The following is a 16,874-nucleotide window of genomic DNA, read 5'->3' on the forward strand; positions in this document are numbered from 1 at the left end:
TGGCACCTGCTCAGGATTCTGTCTCTCAAAATTAAAAAAAAACAAAACTTAAAAGAACAATGGCCAGTGCTGGGGAGGGTTGAAGAAACAGATCCTTTCTTTTCTGGAAGCTCCTGGTCACCTTGAGGAGGACTAATCGTGCATGCCAGTAGTTCTACTTTTAGGAACATATGCTAAGTAAATACTTGAAAGAGGCTCCAAGAACATTCTGCAACATTTTTCACGACACCAAAGAAATTGTAAACAATTCAATGTTCATCAAAATTGAAACAGTAAGCATTATGGGAAGTCCATAATATGGTGTACTGTACAGTCATTAAATGATAGTTACCTCTATATGCTACAGGAGGGGGCCATAGATGAAGATCTGGAGTAATACGTATGCCATGATCCCATCTTTAAGTAGATCTTGTATCAGGCATCACTCTTATTGATGTACAACAGCAACAGAGCAAACTACACATGGAATCTTAAGTTTAGTAGCCATGTTAAAAATAGGCCAAATGCTTTAAGTCCGATACACCCAAAGTATTTCAACATTTCATCGACCTAAGAGTATAAGTGTTGTTTTACATTGATGTTTTGTATGGTCTTAGAAATCTGAGCTCTTTTCCACTTCCAGCTCCTCTCCACTTGGGCCAGCCTCATTTCAAGTGCTCAGTAGCTCCCCCACTGAAACACGCAGGTCTGAAAACTATACATTAGTTAAGAGCAGCTGTTTCTGGAAATGGGGTTAATAGAGACTTTGCCTTTCCCCCTCCCACATTGTAGGAATTGTTTCAATAATCATTCGTATCCACAGAAAAAAAGGGTATTGTGAAAAATGTTTAATTTCCCTTAAAAACTAAGGCCAGAAAGCACAGTTTAAGTTGAAAAGTTCTTTCAAACCACTCTTTGCTCCTTCCCCAAGGGGTGGTGGGAGAGTGGAACCTTTTATTCCCATGCCTTAGTTGTCTACAACTTAGACTTATTTGAAACCATTCTTCCCTTTCTCCCTCATCGAGTCCCCTTATGGCCAATGCCCCTGCAGAATGGCAAGTGAGGCTTAGGAGAAAAGGCCACCACCCAGCACTGTGACTCAAGGGGGACACAAGCTGAACAGGTGCTACATCCATACAGCATGCCAGACACTGCATGACACAGTCACTTTACATCTTAGAGCACATGATCCTCCAACAGTCTTAGGACATGGGTACCATCCCAGTTTGATAAATCAAGGCTCAGAATGTACCTGTTCCAAGCTGTCAGAGCTTAACATGTAACTGCATACTCAGGACCTTCCATACCAAGATCATGGCCAGAAGCCAAGACTGTCCACCCCAAGGTCATGATCAGATATTTAAAAAAAAAAAAAAAAAAAAAAAAAAAAAAAAATCACACCAAGACTTGTATCTCTTTAGAGAAAATTCCACCCATCTTTATTTGTAAGAACCCCAGATCTTAACATTTCTCTAAGGTCCTAGGTTCTCAAAGATACCTTCCACTTAAATTTATTACTCCATGGGCACCTAGGTGGCTCAGCATGCAAAGCATCCAATTTCAGCTCAGGTCATGATCTCATGGTTCAGGAGTTCGAACCCAGTGTCGGGCTCTGTGCTGATAGCACAGAGCCTGGATCCTGCATCTCCCTCTCTGCCCCTCCCCCTGCTGCTCATGGTCTCCCTAACATCAAGTCATAAACTTCAAGGTCATATTTGACTCTCTTCCTGCCCTTGCTCACAAACATTTGTGGAGTTCTAGGCTCAATAATCCCAAAGTGGCTAAAAAACAAGACAGGCATACCAAGCAATACATCTCAGTATGTAAATCCCTCTCAATAGAAGGAAACTGATAGACATCACTCAAACCAGGGAATCAAAGTGATACCATCAGAAATGGGACACACTGATATCCCACATCTCCTGAAATAACTGCACTAAGCCCCATCACTTCTGATCTACTCTTAGCAAAAATTCAGAAACCCCATGTAAGCAGAATAGATCAGAGTCACCCAAACTGAAGGTCATTCTGCAAGATAACTGACCAATACTCAAACTGCCAAGGACCTGAAAGAAGAAACCGAGGAACAGTCTCTAATTGGAGATTAGGGGCACTAAATGCTCAGCAAGATGTGGAATCCTACAAAGGACTCTGACCCAGAGAAAGATCATTAATGGAAAAACTGATGAACTTCCAATAAGGTTCATAGGTATGCACACTGTATCTGGACTGTGCTTATGTGAGGTATTAACATTAGGGAAATTTGAAAAAAATGCACAAAGTCAATGCTATTTTTTCAACTTTTCTAGAAGTCTAGAATTCTCTCACAATCAAGAGTGAAGTTATTACTACAGCTAATACCCCAAAATCAGTCTTGCTCACCCCTGCCCCCATGCTTCCTACTACTCTCCCATGGTCCTCTGAGAACACCCTCCTTCCAGTCACCATGCCACTTCAAGTCCTGTTCATTCAAGGCCAACTCACAACCCACTACTACTAACTCTCTCCCCACAACTGCAGCCCACCTGACCACTGCCTCCACCAAATGCCTCCAACAGGATCTGCACTCCTCCCACAACACATGGCAACACTATCTTGTTAACTTTGTGCATTGAGGATTCATTGCCTGATGACCATGCAAAATGTGCAGACAAGCCCATCAGAACACACATTTCCAAGATTTTTTGAGACACACAGAGGATAGGAGTGGGGGAGGGGCAGAGAGAAAAGGAGACAGAATCTGAAGCAGTCCCCAGGCTCCGAGTTGACAGGACAGGTAGACTCAGTTCAAACCCATGAACCATGGGATCATGACCTGAGCCAAAGTCAGACACTTAACCAACTGAACCACCCCGACACCTCCCTTCACTCACCTTTAAATGGACTGCTTTTTAATGTGGTTTGTGGGAATCTACTAAAATAATGGGTCAACTAGCTCAACTGATACAGGTCTACCTTGAAAGTTACGTATAACAAAATACACAATCACTTGGGGAAGGCTGGACTTGGACTTAAAGGTTGTGTGCAGTCTATAGTTGACCATTACCACAGAAAATACTGAAAAACAAAAAGCCCTTGCCAGACCTTAAAAAGGATATTTAGTTTCTACTCAGAGGTGCCTTAAGCCCTCCAAATAGCAAGTGAATGCCAGCTCTATTAAAAAAGTGCAGTAATAGACTTCAACCAGACGTGGGGTTGTCAAAAAACCTTCTGAAGGGTGGCCATCCTGCAGCCAATGAAGTGAAAGATTAACCAAAAGAAAACTGGAGAGAACTAGCAGCTAGAATCCAAGCTTTCCCCAAGAGGTCTGAGTCAGGAGACTTGGTGTCAGCAAAGGGCTACAGAGAAGTTCCAGCAGGACTTGGGGGCCGGGGGGGGGGCAGGTAAGGAGCCAAGAGACAAGCCCTCAAATAATCTCTTAAGTAGAAGGCACAGTGCTGAACACTGGAGACTCTAAAAACACGTTTGCTATGGCCTCTGCCCTCCAGGTGCTCAATCTAACTGGGAAGAAGGCACAGGACCAGAACCACGGACAATGGGAGGCAGGGCAGGGCAAGCTCGCTCACTGCACACAACTAATACAGAACATACCATGTGAACCCAGTAACAATTTGCATGCGAACTCTGGAATTCTGATGCTCGCAGCAGAGCTAGGAGCCCTCTGCCTGTAAGGCCCATCTGATGAAGGGGAGCAGATGGGAAAGGGAGTGGGAGCTAGGGACTGAACAGCAGCAAAGGGCGATACTGAGAAGGGAGGAGGGAGGCAGGAGCTACTAACGGCCTCCATGCTTAGCTTCATGGGACCCTGAGGCGGCCAGAGCCTTGAAGTTTCTCACCATCCACGCAGCCAAGCTGCAGGGTTCCCCCAATCAGATCCTGAAATGAAAGGAAATGAAAACTCCGATTCAGGTGATCCATTAGGCAGTGCTCCCAGGGGAGGGGAGGGGAGACGGAAGGAAAAGGCAGCAAGCAGGGGTGTGATATTCAGCAAAGTTTCATGCAGAGGAACTTTGGCTCAACCTCCACAGCTCTAGAAAGAGCACGGGCTGCACCTTAGGGCAGTCCCTTTCCTGAGGTTGGGGGGCATTGGAAACTACAACTGTTACACTCCCTTGATTGAAGGGCTGCGCCTAGGTTGGGGGGGGTGGGGAGGGGATGGATTCTCAGGCAGCAGGAACCTTTGACAGAAACACAGGTGCCATCAGGAGTGAACAAGCACCGGGTAGTGTCCAGAAGAGTCAAGGGTCGACAGAAGAACACTATCAGCACTTAATGTCTCTACCATCACTGCTTTTATTGAAAGGTCACCTGAGAGCCTAAAGAGTTTGAATCATTAGCACCTCCATCAGTGGGTACAGAGGAAATGGGAGGCTCCTGAGATCTTCCAGACACTTGGGAGAAACCTGCACTACTCAAGGCATAGGTAAGGATAGGACAAAGCCACCATTAACGCACACAAGGTGGCTCCACTAGTAAGAGAGCAGCACTCCACTTCTCTGAAACCACTTATGGTCGGGGGGGGGGGGGGGGGGGGGGGGGGGGGGGGGATCAAAAAGTCATTGGAGGATGTTGGTTTCAGTCTGGCGATTTCCCACTTTGCTAAAAATCAAAAGCGGCATACTGGAAGAATGATCTGAGAAATATTTAAGTTTTTCCACCAAGAATAACCCTTCTATAAAGGGTTTTATAGGAAAAAATTATTCAGCCTGATTTTTTTTTTTTTTTTTTTTTTACTTCAAAGTCAGATTATTTTCCGCAATTATCACAATCAAGTTGCACCTCCCATGCTTGCACATGTTTGGGTGCCTTCCTGGGACAAATTCACCCAGGTTTCCAACCCACAAGACAGATTTGTCACATACATGCCATTTGTGACCAGATCACCCATGGTCAGCTCCAACTTTCTGGAAGAGTAGTTAAGGCTGACTCACCTTGACATCACCCTCAAAGTGTCTGCCATGGACTTTAATTTTCTCTTCCCACCCAGAAAAGCTTCACTACAAAGGAAGCCAATTTCTCAAAGGTGACGTATGCAGTCATCTGAAAACAGGTGTGCCCTTGTTAATACAAAGTGCCCTTTGCCAAGGGCTAAAGACAAAACAAAACAAAAAAAAAAAAAGATTCACACAACATAAGAGCCTCCAGTTGGAGAGATCAGATAGGCAAAGAGCAAGACAATAGGAACTTGGAAGCGTTTTCTTAGTTAAGAGTAGACGGAGACATTAAGTTCTTAACTGAAACTTTACTTCCAGGTTAACTTATGCACTTAAAGATCTCATTCACAACAGGATCTTCCAACTAGGCCACTAAAGCAACAGGTATAGTCAATAAAGGGCTTTAATATTTCCATCCCACTTATAAATGCTGTTGACATAATGGATAATTATTTCCATCATGCATAATACATTAGAGTGCGTGCCTGGATCCAGCATTCATCACGTTAGACTAGCCTAGCAAGTTAAAAGGGAGAACATTGGCTATTTTAATACACCAAAATGAACAAATCATCTAAGAAAATGAATCTGAGTAGCAGGCACGATTTCTCTACGTAATTTGTGATTCATATGCATACTGAGACTCCAGCCTAGCAAGTAGGGGGATAATGGTTAGGAAACAATGCAACAGCTTCTCATAGTAAGGCAGAAGTATGTTCAACTGACAGAACTGCTTAGAGATTCAATCTGGAAGCCACTAGGTGGGCCACAGAAAGTCTCAATTTCAGATTCATAAACCTGAACACGATTAAGAACTAGAAACCCATTAATGGCCAGGTAAAGCCCCACCCCACCCCCCAACCCTAGGAAGGAATTCTATTTTGAGCTATGTCCAACCCTCACACCCACTAAGCTACTTTGACTTGTGTGTCCTCCCAATCGGTTTTCCTAGAACAGTTCTGTCTTAAGTACAAGCCCAGAAAATTACACTCTAACTTTACCTCAGACTCCCAACTATTTCTAGCAATTAACATGTAATACACTCACCTATAACATACAATATACTCCTAACAAAATTGAGTGTTTTCCCCTGAAAGTGTAGTTTTTTTAAAAAAGCAATCCAATATGGTTTTTCAAGATCACGGCTTCAGAAGTTACAGGTTCATTTGATGATTCGCTTCACATGATACAGCAATTACCTGATGAGACTTTGATACATTGCAGGTATAGCCCATGGAGGCGCTGGATTTGGCACTGTATCTCCATGCACTTCAGGGTGTTAAAGCTTTGGCGCTTTCCACTACCTCGCTGGTATCCAGCTTTAATCCAAGTTCATGACAACCCACTAAAGGGAAAAGCTGAAAACTGGCGCTTTGAGGTCTCCTCCCAAGACTCACAGGGATAAAGCAGGCGGGGCGCTTTTCAAAGCCAGAAGTGCCAGAGATTTTCACCAACCTCCCCCACCCCCTTCCCTACAGCTTACATTCGTTTCCAACGCCCCCCCCCCCCCTTCCAGAAACTGTAGCCCATCTCCAATTGGGGCCGAGAACCATGGGGGGGGGGTGTAAGAGTAGGTACCGGAGGCTCCCTCAACCCCACCTGGGTTACAGTCCCTGCAGCCACTTCTTGAGTATCAGCCCAGCTGGGTTCCATCATTTTCCGGGAGAAGTCGGAAAATTCATGGAAAAGTAGCCAGCCCACCCAGCCGCACAGCTCGCCCACGCGCGGGGCACCTGGCAGCAAAAGCTAGGTGAGGATGCGGAAGTCGTTCTTCCTCCTCGCCTAAACCTGTCGGCCGGGGCGTGTACCCTGGGAATCACACACCCACGCGTGCACACCTCCCCCCCACCCCCCACTCCGCACGTAGACGGGCGCACAAGACACTGTCAAACGGGTCACGGCCCCGGAAAAAACGAGGCGTGCAAATATCTAAAACTTACTGGGGGGAGGGGCACTTGCTTAAAGGCCCAGGCCCCTCCCCGTCCTCCCCCCGCCCCAACCCTGAAGCCTGAGCGGGGCCCGGCCTCGGCGGCGGTGGCTGCTGATGCTGCTGCACCCGTGGGCGCTCGGGGAGGCGGCGGCGGCTGGTCCTTAACTTTAAAAGAACTGCCTCGGAAGCAGAGCGCCTCCACCCAGCCGCACCTGTTCCCGACCGTGGGGAGCGAGCCCCGCACATCCCTTCTGACCTTGAGGGCATCCTGGAAATCCACACTCCACCCCCAGGTCAGCATTACTCCAAACCCTTTCCTAGCAGTAACTGAGGCCTTCCTGGTACCCACGCAGAGGGACCCCCTCCGGCCGCCCACCCCCGGGAACTTCAGAATTTGCTCCCCCAGGATCTCTGATCCTTTAAAGCATCTCATTTTACTCATCGCTTAACCTCCACCTCCCACAAGCTACCGGGCCCCTCACTGCAGAGCGGGTCCCTTTTTCCACCTCAAGTGTGCGAACACCCCCTTAAAGTTCGGGGTTCCCCCCACTGGTGACCTGAAGAAAGCCTTTAGAGGGACGCCCTTGCGAGCTGGCGCGGCAGGGCAGCTAGAGCGGGGTCCACTGGCAAAGGGAGGGGGCGGCAGCGGAGCAGTCCCCGCGCCGGCGAGGACGCCCCCACGGACCAGGAAAGTCAGCGGGAGAACTGCGCGAGGAAAGCGACGGCAGGGCCTCGGGGAGGGGTCGACAGCCCCGATCACGGGCAGAGCCGAGGTGCTGCCGGGAGCCGCGGCGAGTCAGCGTAGGGCGCTCCCGGAACAGCCAAACTTTCTCGGCCACCCGAAGTTCGGGACGCTGGAGAGGAGGCGAGGGGAAGGCTACTCGGCGGCTCCCGTCGCCCCCCACCCCCCGCCTCTTCAGGCTGCGGGAGAGGGCGCCCCCCGAGGGCCGAGGCGGCCGGGAGCGCGCCGCCCTCACCTGGGCCGGCGGGACCGCAGCGCGCGGCCCGTACTCACCTGGCCGTAGAGCTCGCTGACCGACATGACCCCGCGGGCCGGCCCGAGCCCGGGCACCGCGCCTGGCGTGTGGCCCTCGCTCGTGCCCCGCTGGGCGGCAGGTCCCGACTCCTCTCCGCCCGCCGGCTCTCAGTTCACGGCCGGCCCGCCTGGCGCCATCTTCCTGGGCCGGCCGAGAGTTTCCCTGTCTCTTTCCCCTCGACCTGCCCCCGCCGGCTTCCTGGAGGCGCCGCGGCCGGCTCGCCCTCGGCCGGCGCGACCTTTACTCCCGCGGTGGCGGCGCAGCTGTGGCCGGGCAGGAGTTGCGGGCGGGGGAGGAGGCGGCGCGGCGCCGCTCCCCGCTCAGGTATGGGAGGAGGTGCGGGCGCCGGAGAGGGAGGGCCGGAGGCGGAGCGGGCGGCCGGGACGCTACGGCCGCCGCCTTTGAGCCCTGCCGTGGCCGGGCTGGACGCGCCCTCCCGCGCCCCCGCCGCAGCGGGGTCCACGGGGCCGGGGGCGGGGCTGGGCGAGGAGCCGGGGCCGGCTGCCCCCTGCTGGCCGCTGAGCGCACGCCGGGACAGGTGCGCGCAGGGTGCGGCACCTGCCGCGCCACGCTCCCAAGGCTCGCGGGTTGCGACCCTGAGAAGCGGGGCAGGGATAGAGTAGAGACAAGAAAGAGGAAAGTTGACAGGAGGCGAGGGGAGAAGGAGCGAGGGAGTAGAGGAATAAAGGGGAAAGTCTACGGCTTCCGTACGTTTTCCTCCGACTTTACGTGGCTGTATTCAACATTCTCCTTCTCAAAATTCAGTTGTCAGAAGAGATTATAGAAGGAGACTCGGATATACTAACGGTGGCCTCCATCAAACCGAGCTTCCTGGGCTGAAATCCTTACTAGGAGAAAGGGGAGTATCTGTTCTGTTTGCCTGTTTCATCGAGGGCTTCTAACTAGGCTCCCCCCACCCCCCATCAGAGGACTGTGGTTTTTCTAGAAAGTCTTGCACTTTCTCCTTTCTCTTAGATGCACTCTCCATTCCTCTAGCCGCTTTCTACCTCATTTATTGTCGCCCCTGCTAGGGACGCGTAGTCTGCTAGCTTCAGTCCCTCTTCAACCTACAGCTAAAGATAAGCCTCGGCCAGAAAGGAAAAGAGCTGGCCAGATTTGGTGGAGGGAGAGTGCGTGCTGTAGGGGAAGACGGCCTCAGCGTCCTGAGGAGGGCATTCGTACCTGAATGAGGAATTACCGCTGAGGGTGAGCTCTCAGGCAGAGCAGCCTTCCGTCCCCGCTGCAGAAATTGTTCTGGAGCCGCTCGCCCTGGAAGAGGCTTCTTAAACTCTTCCCACTTAAGACCATTCCACGTAGAATGCAGGCTCTCCATTTAATTCACCTGTCGAGCCCTTCACAGCTGTGCCTCTTCAGAGAGAATAGCCTAGGGAGTTTTACCAGTACCAAGGAAGGCATCTTACCCTCAGGAATTCTGATTTATTGGTGAACAGTGGGACCCTAGTATCCGAAATTTGTAAGCACCTCCACAACGCTAAATGATTGTACTCTCAAGGTTGGCAAAGGCAGTGACCAAAGTTTGGAGAATTCTCCATGGACTTGACATGCAGCTCTTCATATCACTGACAGGAGCATAAAGGAAATGGCTCCACCACTTCTCTCTCACTCAAAAATCTGTCTGCATAGTTTCCTTTCCTATTCTCTAGTAGCTCTCAAAGTGTGGCCCCGGGGCCGTCAACATCACCCGGGAAGTTGTTAGAAATACAAATTGTCAGGACGCAGACGTACTGAATCAGAAAGGCTGGGGGTGGAGCCAACACTCTTTTCCCACCTCTCCAGAGGATTCTCTCCTTTTGACTAAGACACCCCCTTTGCTAGGCTCAGTCCTCACCTCTGCTTGGGACCCCATTGGCTTCTCCACCACCATGCTTCATCAGTGGTCCTGCCTCTATCAGCACCTCTTTGTTCTCCTTTCCTGCGAAACTTTGTGAGGTACGAGCTACCAGCTGTCTCCACTGACACAAAGTCCTCCACAATTCACCTGTTCTCAACACTTTCTGCACTTTTACAAAAACAAATGCCTGGCTCCCACTCCGAGAAATTCTGATTTGATTTGTCTGGGGTGCTGCCTGGGCAAAAGGATTTTTAAGAGCTCCCAGGTAGTTCTAATGATAGCCAAAGTTAAGAAATGTTGCTTGAGGGGTGCTGGGCTGGCTCAGTCAGAAGAGCATCTGACTCTTTAATCTCTGGGTTGTGAGTTTGAGCCCCAACTTGGGTGTAGAGATTACTTAAATGAATTTTAAAAGCTTTAAAAAAAATTGCTGCTTTAGTCCCTTTCTAAGTGATTCCACCACCTCCAACCTATTGACATTGCCTTCTCCCTCTGAAGCCCGGCGTGGTAATTGACTAGGTAAATTGACTAGGTTAACTATGTAGATTAAACCATCTCCTTCCTTACCATGTATCATTTTTCTCCTTTTGTTTTCCCAGCCTCTCTAACCATCCCTTTGCGATGTCCTTTTCTAATTCTGCTTTCTGGTTCTTCAATAAAACTGTGGCCCATTTTCTGAACCTCTTCTTCTCATGCACACCCCCATTTTGCCTCTCACAGCATTGTTAACTCTCAAATCCAATGCTAACCTTACCATAGACCCACCTTTCCACCTTCCAGGTAGACAACACCAGTAATACCACTAGGACCTGGCATTAACCTGAAACTCATTTGTTTCCATCCTTCCTCCCCACCTCCAACCTGGTTCCAACTTTCTAGCTTCAATCATACCTGGCACAGATGAAAAAGCTCAGTTCATGCTGACTGAACTGAATCGCCTCCCTGAGGAGAATCCTATTGTTGGCCAGGGCTTTGTGAATTTCTAATCGCACAATCAGATGTGGTCCTTCCCTCCTTTGAATAATAATAAAGGCATTTTAAAACATACCTTGTGCCAGAAAATTTACCAAGTGTCTTCCTCTGTGACCTGTCTGGTCTCAGCCTCAGAGCAACCCTATAAAGAAAGCGTGGATAATAAATCTCTTTCACAGATGAGCAAGGAGAGGCTGGTGGGGGAAACATTCTAGGTCAGAGAGCAGACCCTCAACTAGATCTCTGGAGCCTAAGCGTTTGTGGTTATGCCCGTGATTCCTTAATGTTAATGTATAGCAGGATTAAGGGGTATCAGGGGGTGCCGACTCAATTGGTCCACATGTAGTCCACGAGTCTGTGTGTTTAATAAATACCCCAGCTGGTGTAGGATCCACAGAACTGAATTCTCCCAATAGGTAAGTGGATCCCTTGCTAGCTGAGCCTCCAGACTGGACTTGAAGACCACAGCCCCAGCTGATACTTGGATTGTAGCCACGTGAGACACCCTCAGGCAGAGGATTCAGAAAAGCTGTGTCTCAAAGAAATGGAGCTAATAAAGTCTATGACCCGCAGCAACTGTGAGATAATAAATGTGTGCTGTTTGGACCCACTGAGTGTTGGGGTATCAAAATGCTGTGGCAGTGAGAACCCATTGAATCCATTTACAAGGGTGCTATGACTGTTTTATTTTGAGCCGACAGTAGGTACAATATGCCAAAAATTGCATCTTCTGCAACTATTTAAACTTCCTAAAATTTTAGTTATTAAACTAAAAATGTGTGGAGACATACATGGTCTTTCAAAATCCCTTTAGAGAGTCTGAAAGCAGGAAAGTCTGAAGCCCACCAAGCAGAGGGCAGCCTCCTGAGCAAACTCCCCAACTAGGCCTTTATTAGGAACTTGGGACTTAAAGTGGTATTAACCCGGGCCCCTGGCTGGCTCAATAGAGCCCGTGACTTGTGAGTTCACGCCCCACGTTGGGCTTAGAGCTCACTTAACAAAAATAATAACAACAATAACAATAAAATGGCATTAACAGCCTTGATGCTGTGGAACGCTTTGAACTTTGCAGTTTCTTCAGGGTCGTTTCTGAGTCTTTCTGGGGGCAACGCAGACTTATTTTTCACCTGTTCCAAGTTAGCACTCAGCCCATGAGGGATTCAGCAGTGACTTCTGATCCCCTTCCCCCATATGGGCGAGACCCTGACACAGAACCCAACCTGGATTTCCGCACTCTTAGGTGGGTGGAGGCGGGTGGTGAAGAGTGTGGGAGCCCTGCCATGTGGGGATAGCTGAAGATAATGTCAAGGAGAGGTGGAGAGAGAAAAGACTGAGGGACTTTCCACTCCAGGGTCTGAGGAATAGTGAAGCCAGGTGCCCCAGCCAGAGAAATAGGGACATCATAACTTAAATAATTTTCAAATACTTAAAAATCTGTCATGTGAAAGAGAGATTAAGCTGGTTCTGCGTAGTGGAGACCACACTCAGACCACAGGGAGGAAGTTGATCCAGGACAACCAAGAAGATTAAGCATAACATTCTAATAAGAAAAACTGTTGAAGAGAGGAACAGGCCTCTCACGAGGAAGCGAGTTTGCTGTCCCTGGGATAGTTCAAGCAGAGGCTGGACTATCACTGTCAGGGTTGCTATAAATTCTGCCACTGGGTGGGACGCTGGACCGCCACTGGGTGGCAGGGATGGTGGTCTGATGGCGTGCCCTCCGTCCACCTTGGCTCCTGACACCAAAGGGGGTTCAGATCTGTTGTCACAAATGCGGTATTGATAACATCAAGGGAAGAAAAGCCCCATCTCAAAGCTTGCTCCCTGGGAAGGTTTGATATCAGTCCTGTGCAACTGGTAAGACTGTAAATCTTTTGTTCTCTTCAGTGGGGGTTTCATTGAAAGCTTGACTTTAATCCCAAATGGAATGAAGGGTTTTGCTTCCTACTAGACAAGCTGACTGCTGCATTCTTTTCTTAGGGGAAGAGGGAGAGAAAAAGGTGGAGTTTACACTTTCCTAGCACCCCCAAAATCTCTGTTCATAGAAGCTGTTCACATGGCCAGAGGCTGTTTATGTAAATATCTGTCAAGACCAGCACTCCCCGCCCCCCTGCCAAGAATGGAATGGCATATCTATTGGAGCTTGAATGGAGAGAAGAGAGGAGAAAAATGAGGTGGTGTGGATCAAAGAAAATGCAAATGAAGAGCCTGCAAGCCACGGTCTGCACATCCGCTCTGAGCCTCTAGTCCTCTGACTGCCGCCCCTCAGCCTGGCCTGCTCTCGGGGAAGCAGAGGCAGGGTCTCTGCAGAGAATGGCCAGGGCCTACAGTATGTTTTATCTCCGGCCTCTTGCGCCCTCTTCTGGACACTTTTCCCAACAGCCAGTTTTATTTTTGCTTTTTCTCTCATTTTCTATATTCCACAATTCCCTGATCTTTGGCAGTCACAACTGGAAAGACCTCAAAGAGATTGATGTCCATCCTTCTCATTTTATAAGTGACAAAACAGACGCCCAGAGAGGAGGCGGGACCCTCCCGGAGCCATACAGCTGGTTGGCTGCCAAGAGGCCTGTCACTTCTGGCAAGAATTTGGAAGCTGAGGCTCACGAGCCCTGCCTGAGTAGCAGAGAATTTCACTCACAATCTCTCCCCACCTGCCTTGCTCAGAAAGCAGACCCTTCAGTCCATATCGCCCATTAATAAATCAAATTTGAACCATCAAACAGAGGTCTGGCGGGGCGGGGCGGGGCGGGGGGGGGGGGGGGTGGGTGGGGTGCGGTCAAGTTTCTACCTGATTCCAAATGAGAATCAGGTAGTCTGAGGATGGATTTCGGGGCTTCTGTTAATTACACAATCTTGGAAGTTAATAAAGCCTGCTTGGAAAATGCCATTTCCAAATCCTACTCATTCTTTAAGGCCGTGATTCTCCATCTTGGGGACACACCCGAATGACCTGGGAATCGCTTCACAAAGGCTGACCCCTGTATCTCAGAAGCTCCAATTTACTTCTTCTGGGGTGTGTTCTTTAAACACTCCCCAGGTAATTCTAGAGCGGAGCCAAGTCAAGAACCTCTGCGTTAGAGCTACCCTATGACCCATCTTCTCTAGGAAGCCTTCTGGCACTACATGGATGTGTTTCTACTCTATTTGGTGCCAGAGATGGGCAATATCTATAATATACTTTGAAATACTTCAGTAGACACAATCAGTTTGAGCTTGAATTCTAGGGGTAGCCTGGTATTATTCTGTTATCAGGAAATTCCTGCTATCAGAAATTTACATTCCAGGCTGGCCAGGTGGCATATTAGAAAAGGCCACATTCCATAATTTGGGGATTGGCCAGAGACACTCCCCACCCTTGCTAAAACAAGCCACAGCAAGAATCCTGAGTGTTCTGGAACCTGCATCATTAGGGAGGGTAGCCAAACCTGGATCCTAATTGCGTCCTGTGTGCAGCCAATGGTTTAGGAGGATTTCTGACTGTGTAACGCTGACTAGAAGGCATAAAATCCTTCCTCTGAAATGTCGAAATGCATGCAGGTAAACCTCCCGGGCCCCTGCCTTACAGGTATGGTCAGAGCTGTTAAAAGGTCAGAGCCCTGAGATTTCATCAAGCTTACAAAGCCAGTTGTAGGATTTCTCTACCTACTTTGCCAATGAAGGCTTGTTTAGTAAATGTCCGTACATATAGCAGAATTTGAACAGAAATGGCCTTTATAACCTGTAGCCACCACCTCAAGGTTGGACAACTGTTATCTACCAAAAAGAAGCTGATTGTGATGGATGACCTGGATCATTTTCTAACTTTGAGCCTTGTATATATATTTCTGATTCTTCTTTAAAAATATTGTGGGGAAATAGGTTCTCCTTACATAAATCGTTTAGAAAAAAGCTTAAGGGGGAAAGCCACCACCACGGGGTCCAAGCGCCCGAGGTTAGCTAGCTCGATATTGCAATGGGATCACGAGTAACTTGTTATATCACCTGCAGGAAATTACTTTCCATCTGGCGTCAATGTACCTTGATCACCATCTCCACTTGCCCCCCAGACCCTTCGCTTCTTACACACACAAATTAACGATTACTGTCTGATTATTTTCTTCACGTTCACCACGTGGGTAAGAGCTTGTTTTCTTCAATTCATACCACGTGGGTAAGATCTTGTTTTCTTCACATTCACCACGTGGGTAAGATCTTGTTTTCTTCACATTCACCACGTGGGTAAGATCTTGTGAGCTCAATAAATAAGGAGACGAAAGGCTTGTTTGGGGCTCTTGTCTTCTCCCGACATTAGTGTCTCTTGTATTCAATTCCACATTCCCTCTCTTGCTGGACAAGAGAGAACTCCAGACTCGTAGCCTGTGACAAAATATTAGTGTAAATGTTATTTATTAAACACCCGCTATGTTTGAGGCACCCTACGAGAGACTAGATGTTTAGACACAAATAAAATGTGTTTGGGGGGCTCAAACATCCGGCTGCCTTCCTGACTTTTCCACACATATGTCTCAGGATATCTCCAACTTAACCTGTGCAGAACAAAAATCTTGATTTTTATCTGCCACACACGTTCTTCCCTCAAATCTTCCTCATATGGATGTAGGACTTTACCATCTACCATCAAGACAAAACCCCAAAGTCCTCTTGGTTCTTCCCTTCCTCTCAGCTCTCAGTTCTAATCTATCAGCAAGACTTCACAGCTCAATCTCCAAAGCACACCCCAAACCTGCCACCTCGTTCCATCTCTCCTGCCACCACACCCTTAACCAGGCCCCAGCCATTTCCTGCTGGACTCTTCAAAAGCCACCAGATTGGTCTCCTCATTTTCATCTATGCTTTTGATCTCCTCTCTTCCTGTTCCTCTCCTTCCTCCCGTCCTTCCTTTCTCTTTTTGAGACAAAAAAAGTAAAATTTGCTTAATGAAAGCTAAAATAGATGTTGCAAGCAGTTCACCTTATTTAAAGGAGAGCATCTCAGGCCTTTACCTGGACCTCCTTTTCCCTCTTTATTATTTTTATTCAGATAAAATTGGCATACGACATTATATTGGTTTCAGGTGTATGCCGTAATCTGAAATTTGCATAAACCACAAAGTGATCATGGTTACTATTCATCACGTTTAACCGACTGAGCCACCCAAATGCCCCTTTGTGGAGTTTTTAAAGGCAATTTTCTTCCCCAGGACATTGAAGGAGTGGGAAAAGATTGAAAAATCATTAGGTAAGTGTATTAAAACTCACAACATTATTTTAAGTTTGAATACTTAATTTATACTTGGATTAGGGATTCCCCCAAGACCACCTTCAGGTTTGGTGATTGCCTAGAAGGACTCACAGGACTCAGCAAAGCTGTTACGTTCATGGTTTTGGTTCATTACAATGAAAAGATACAAACTAGAAATCAGCAAAGAAAAAAGGTGCACAGGGTGGTGTCCAGGAGAGAGCAGGCACAAGCTTCCAGTTGTCCCTACCAGTGGACTAATAGGGACAGCACCTACGTCTCCCAGCAAGGATGTGTGACAACATGTACAAAGTATCGCCAAGCAGGGAAGCTCACCCAAGCCTCCAGGGTTATTACTGGGGGTCAGTCACCTAGGCATGGAGTGCCCACTGACTAACTGTAACTACCCAGTCTCCAAACCTTCCACCCCCAAGGTGAAACTGACACAGCATGGTCAGGCCCCAGGTGAATAAAAACGGGCATTCATCACAAACCACATGGATAGTATGAACTCCCTGGGACGGCCCTAGGCCCCAGCTATACAAAGGCACTCCCAGGCAGAATTCCAAAGACCCACAGGTTATCTCCCAAGAGGTGATCAAGAACCAATTTTCTTTGGGATGTGAAAGGTTTGAACACCCCAAGTCTTTAACCCTTTATGATACGATCCGCCAAACAGAATGTATTATCATTTTACGTATTTGCTTTAATGAAGCAAACACTATCATAAGTAATATTTTCAAAATCTATTTCTGGACAAAGTTAACCATTAAAGAAACACATCAAAACATATAAATAGGGACACACATTTTTTTCCATTGGCCTTGGGTTCTTTTTTTTTTTAATTTTTTTAATGTTTATTTTTGAGAGAGAGAGAGATAGTACAAGCTGGGGAGGGGCAGAGAGAGAGAGGGACTCACAGAATCCAAAGCAGGCTCCAGGCTCTAAGCTGT

The 16,874-nt window shown here is 48.1% G+C and overlaps 1 protein-coding gene across 1 annotated transcript in view; it reads right to left on the minus strand.

The window, feature by feature from the left end:
- Positions 1 to 8,261, minus strand: part of MYO5B (myosin VB) — a 338,880-nt gene extending 330,619 nt beyond the window's left edge. The window contains exon 1 of the mRNA XM_042910156.1: positions 7,859 to 8,261. Coding sequence (XP_042766090.1) covers positions 7,859 to 7,885 — 27 coding nt within the window. The 5' untranslated portion in view covers positions 7,886 to 8,261. The remainder of the gene's footprint in view (positions 1 to 7,858) is intronic.
- Between the last annotated feature and the right edge of the window lie 8,613 nt (positions 8,262 to 16,874).

This window comes from Panthera leo, chromosome D3 (genome assembly GCF_018350215.1).
Source record: "Panthera leo isolate Ple1 chromosome D3, P.leo_Ple1_pat1.1, whole genome shotgun sequence".
NCBI classification, from domain to species: domain Eukaryota; kingdom Metazoa; phylum Chordata; class Mammalia; order Carnivora; family Felidae; genus Panthera; species Panthera leo.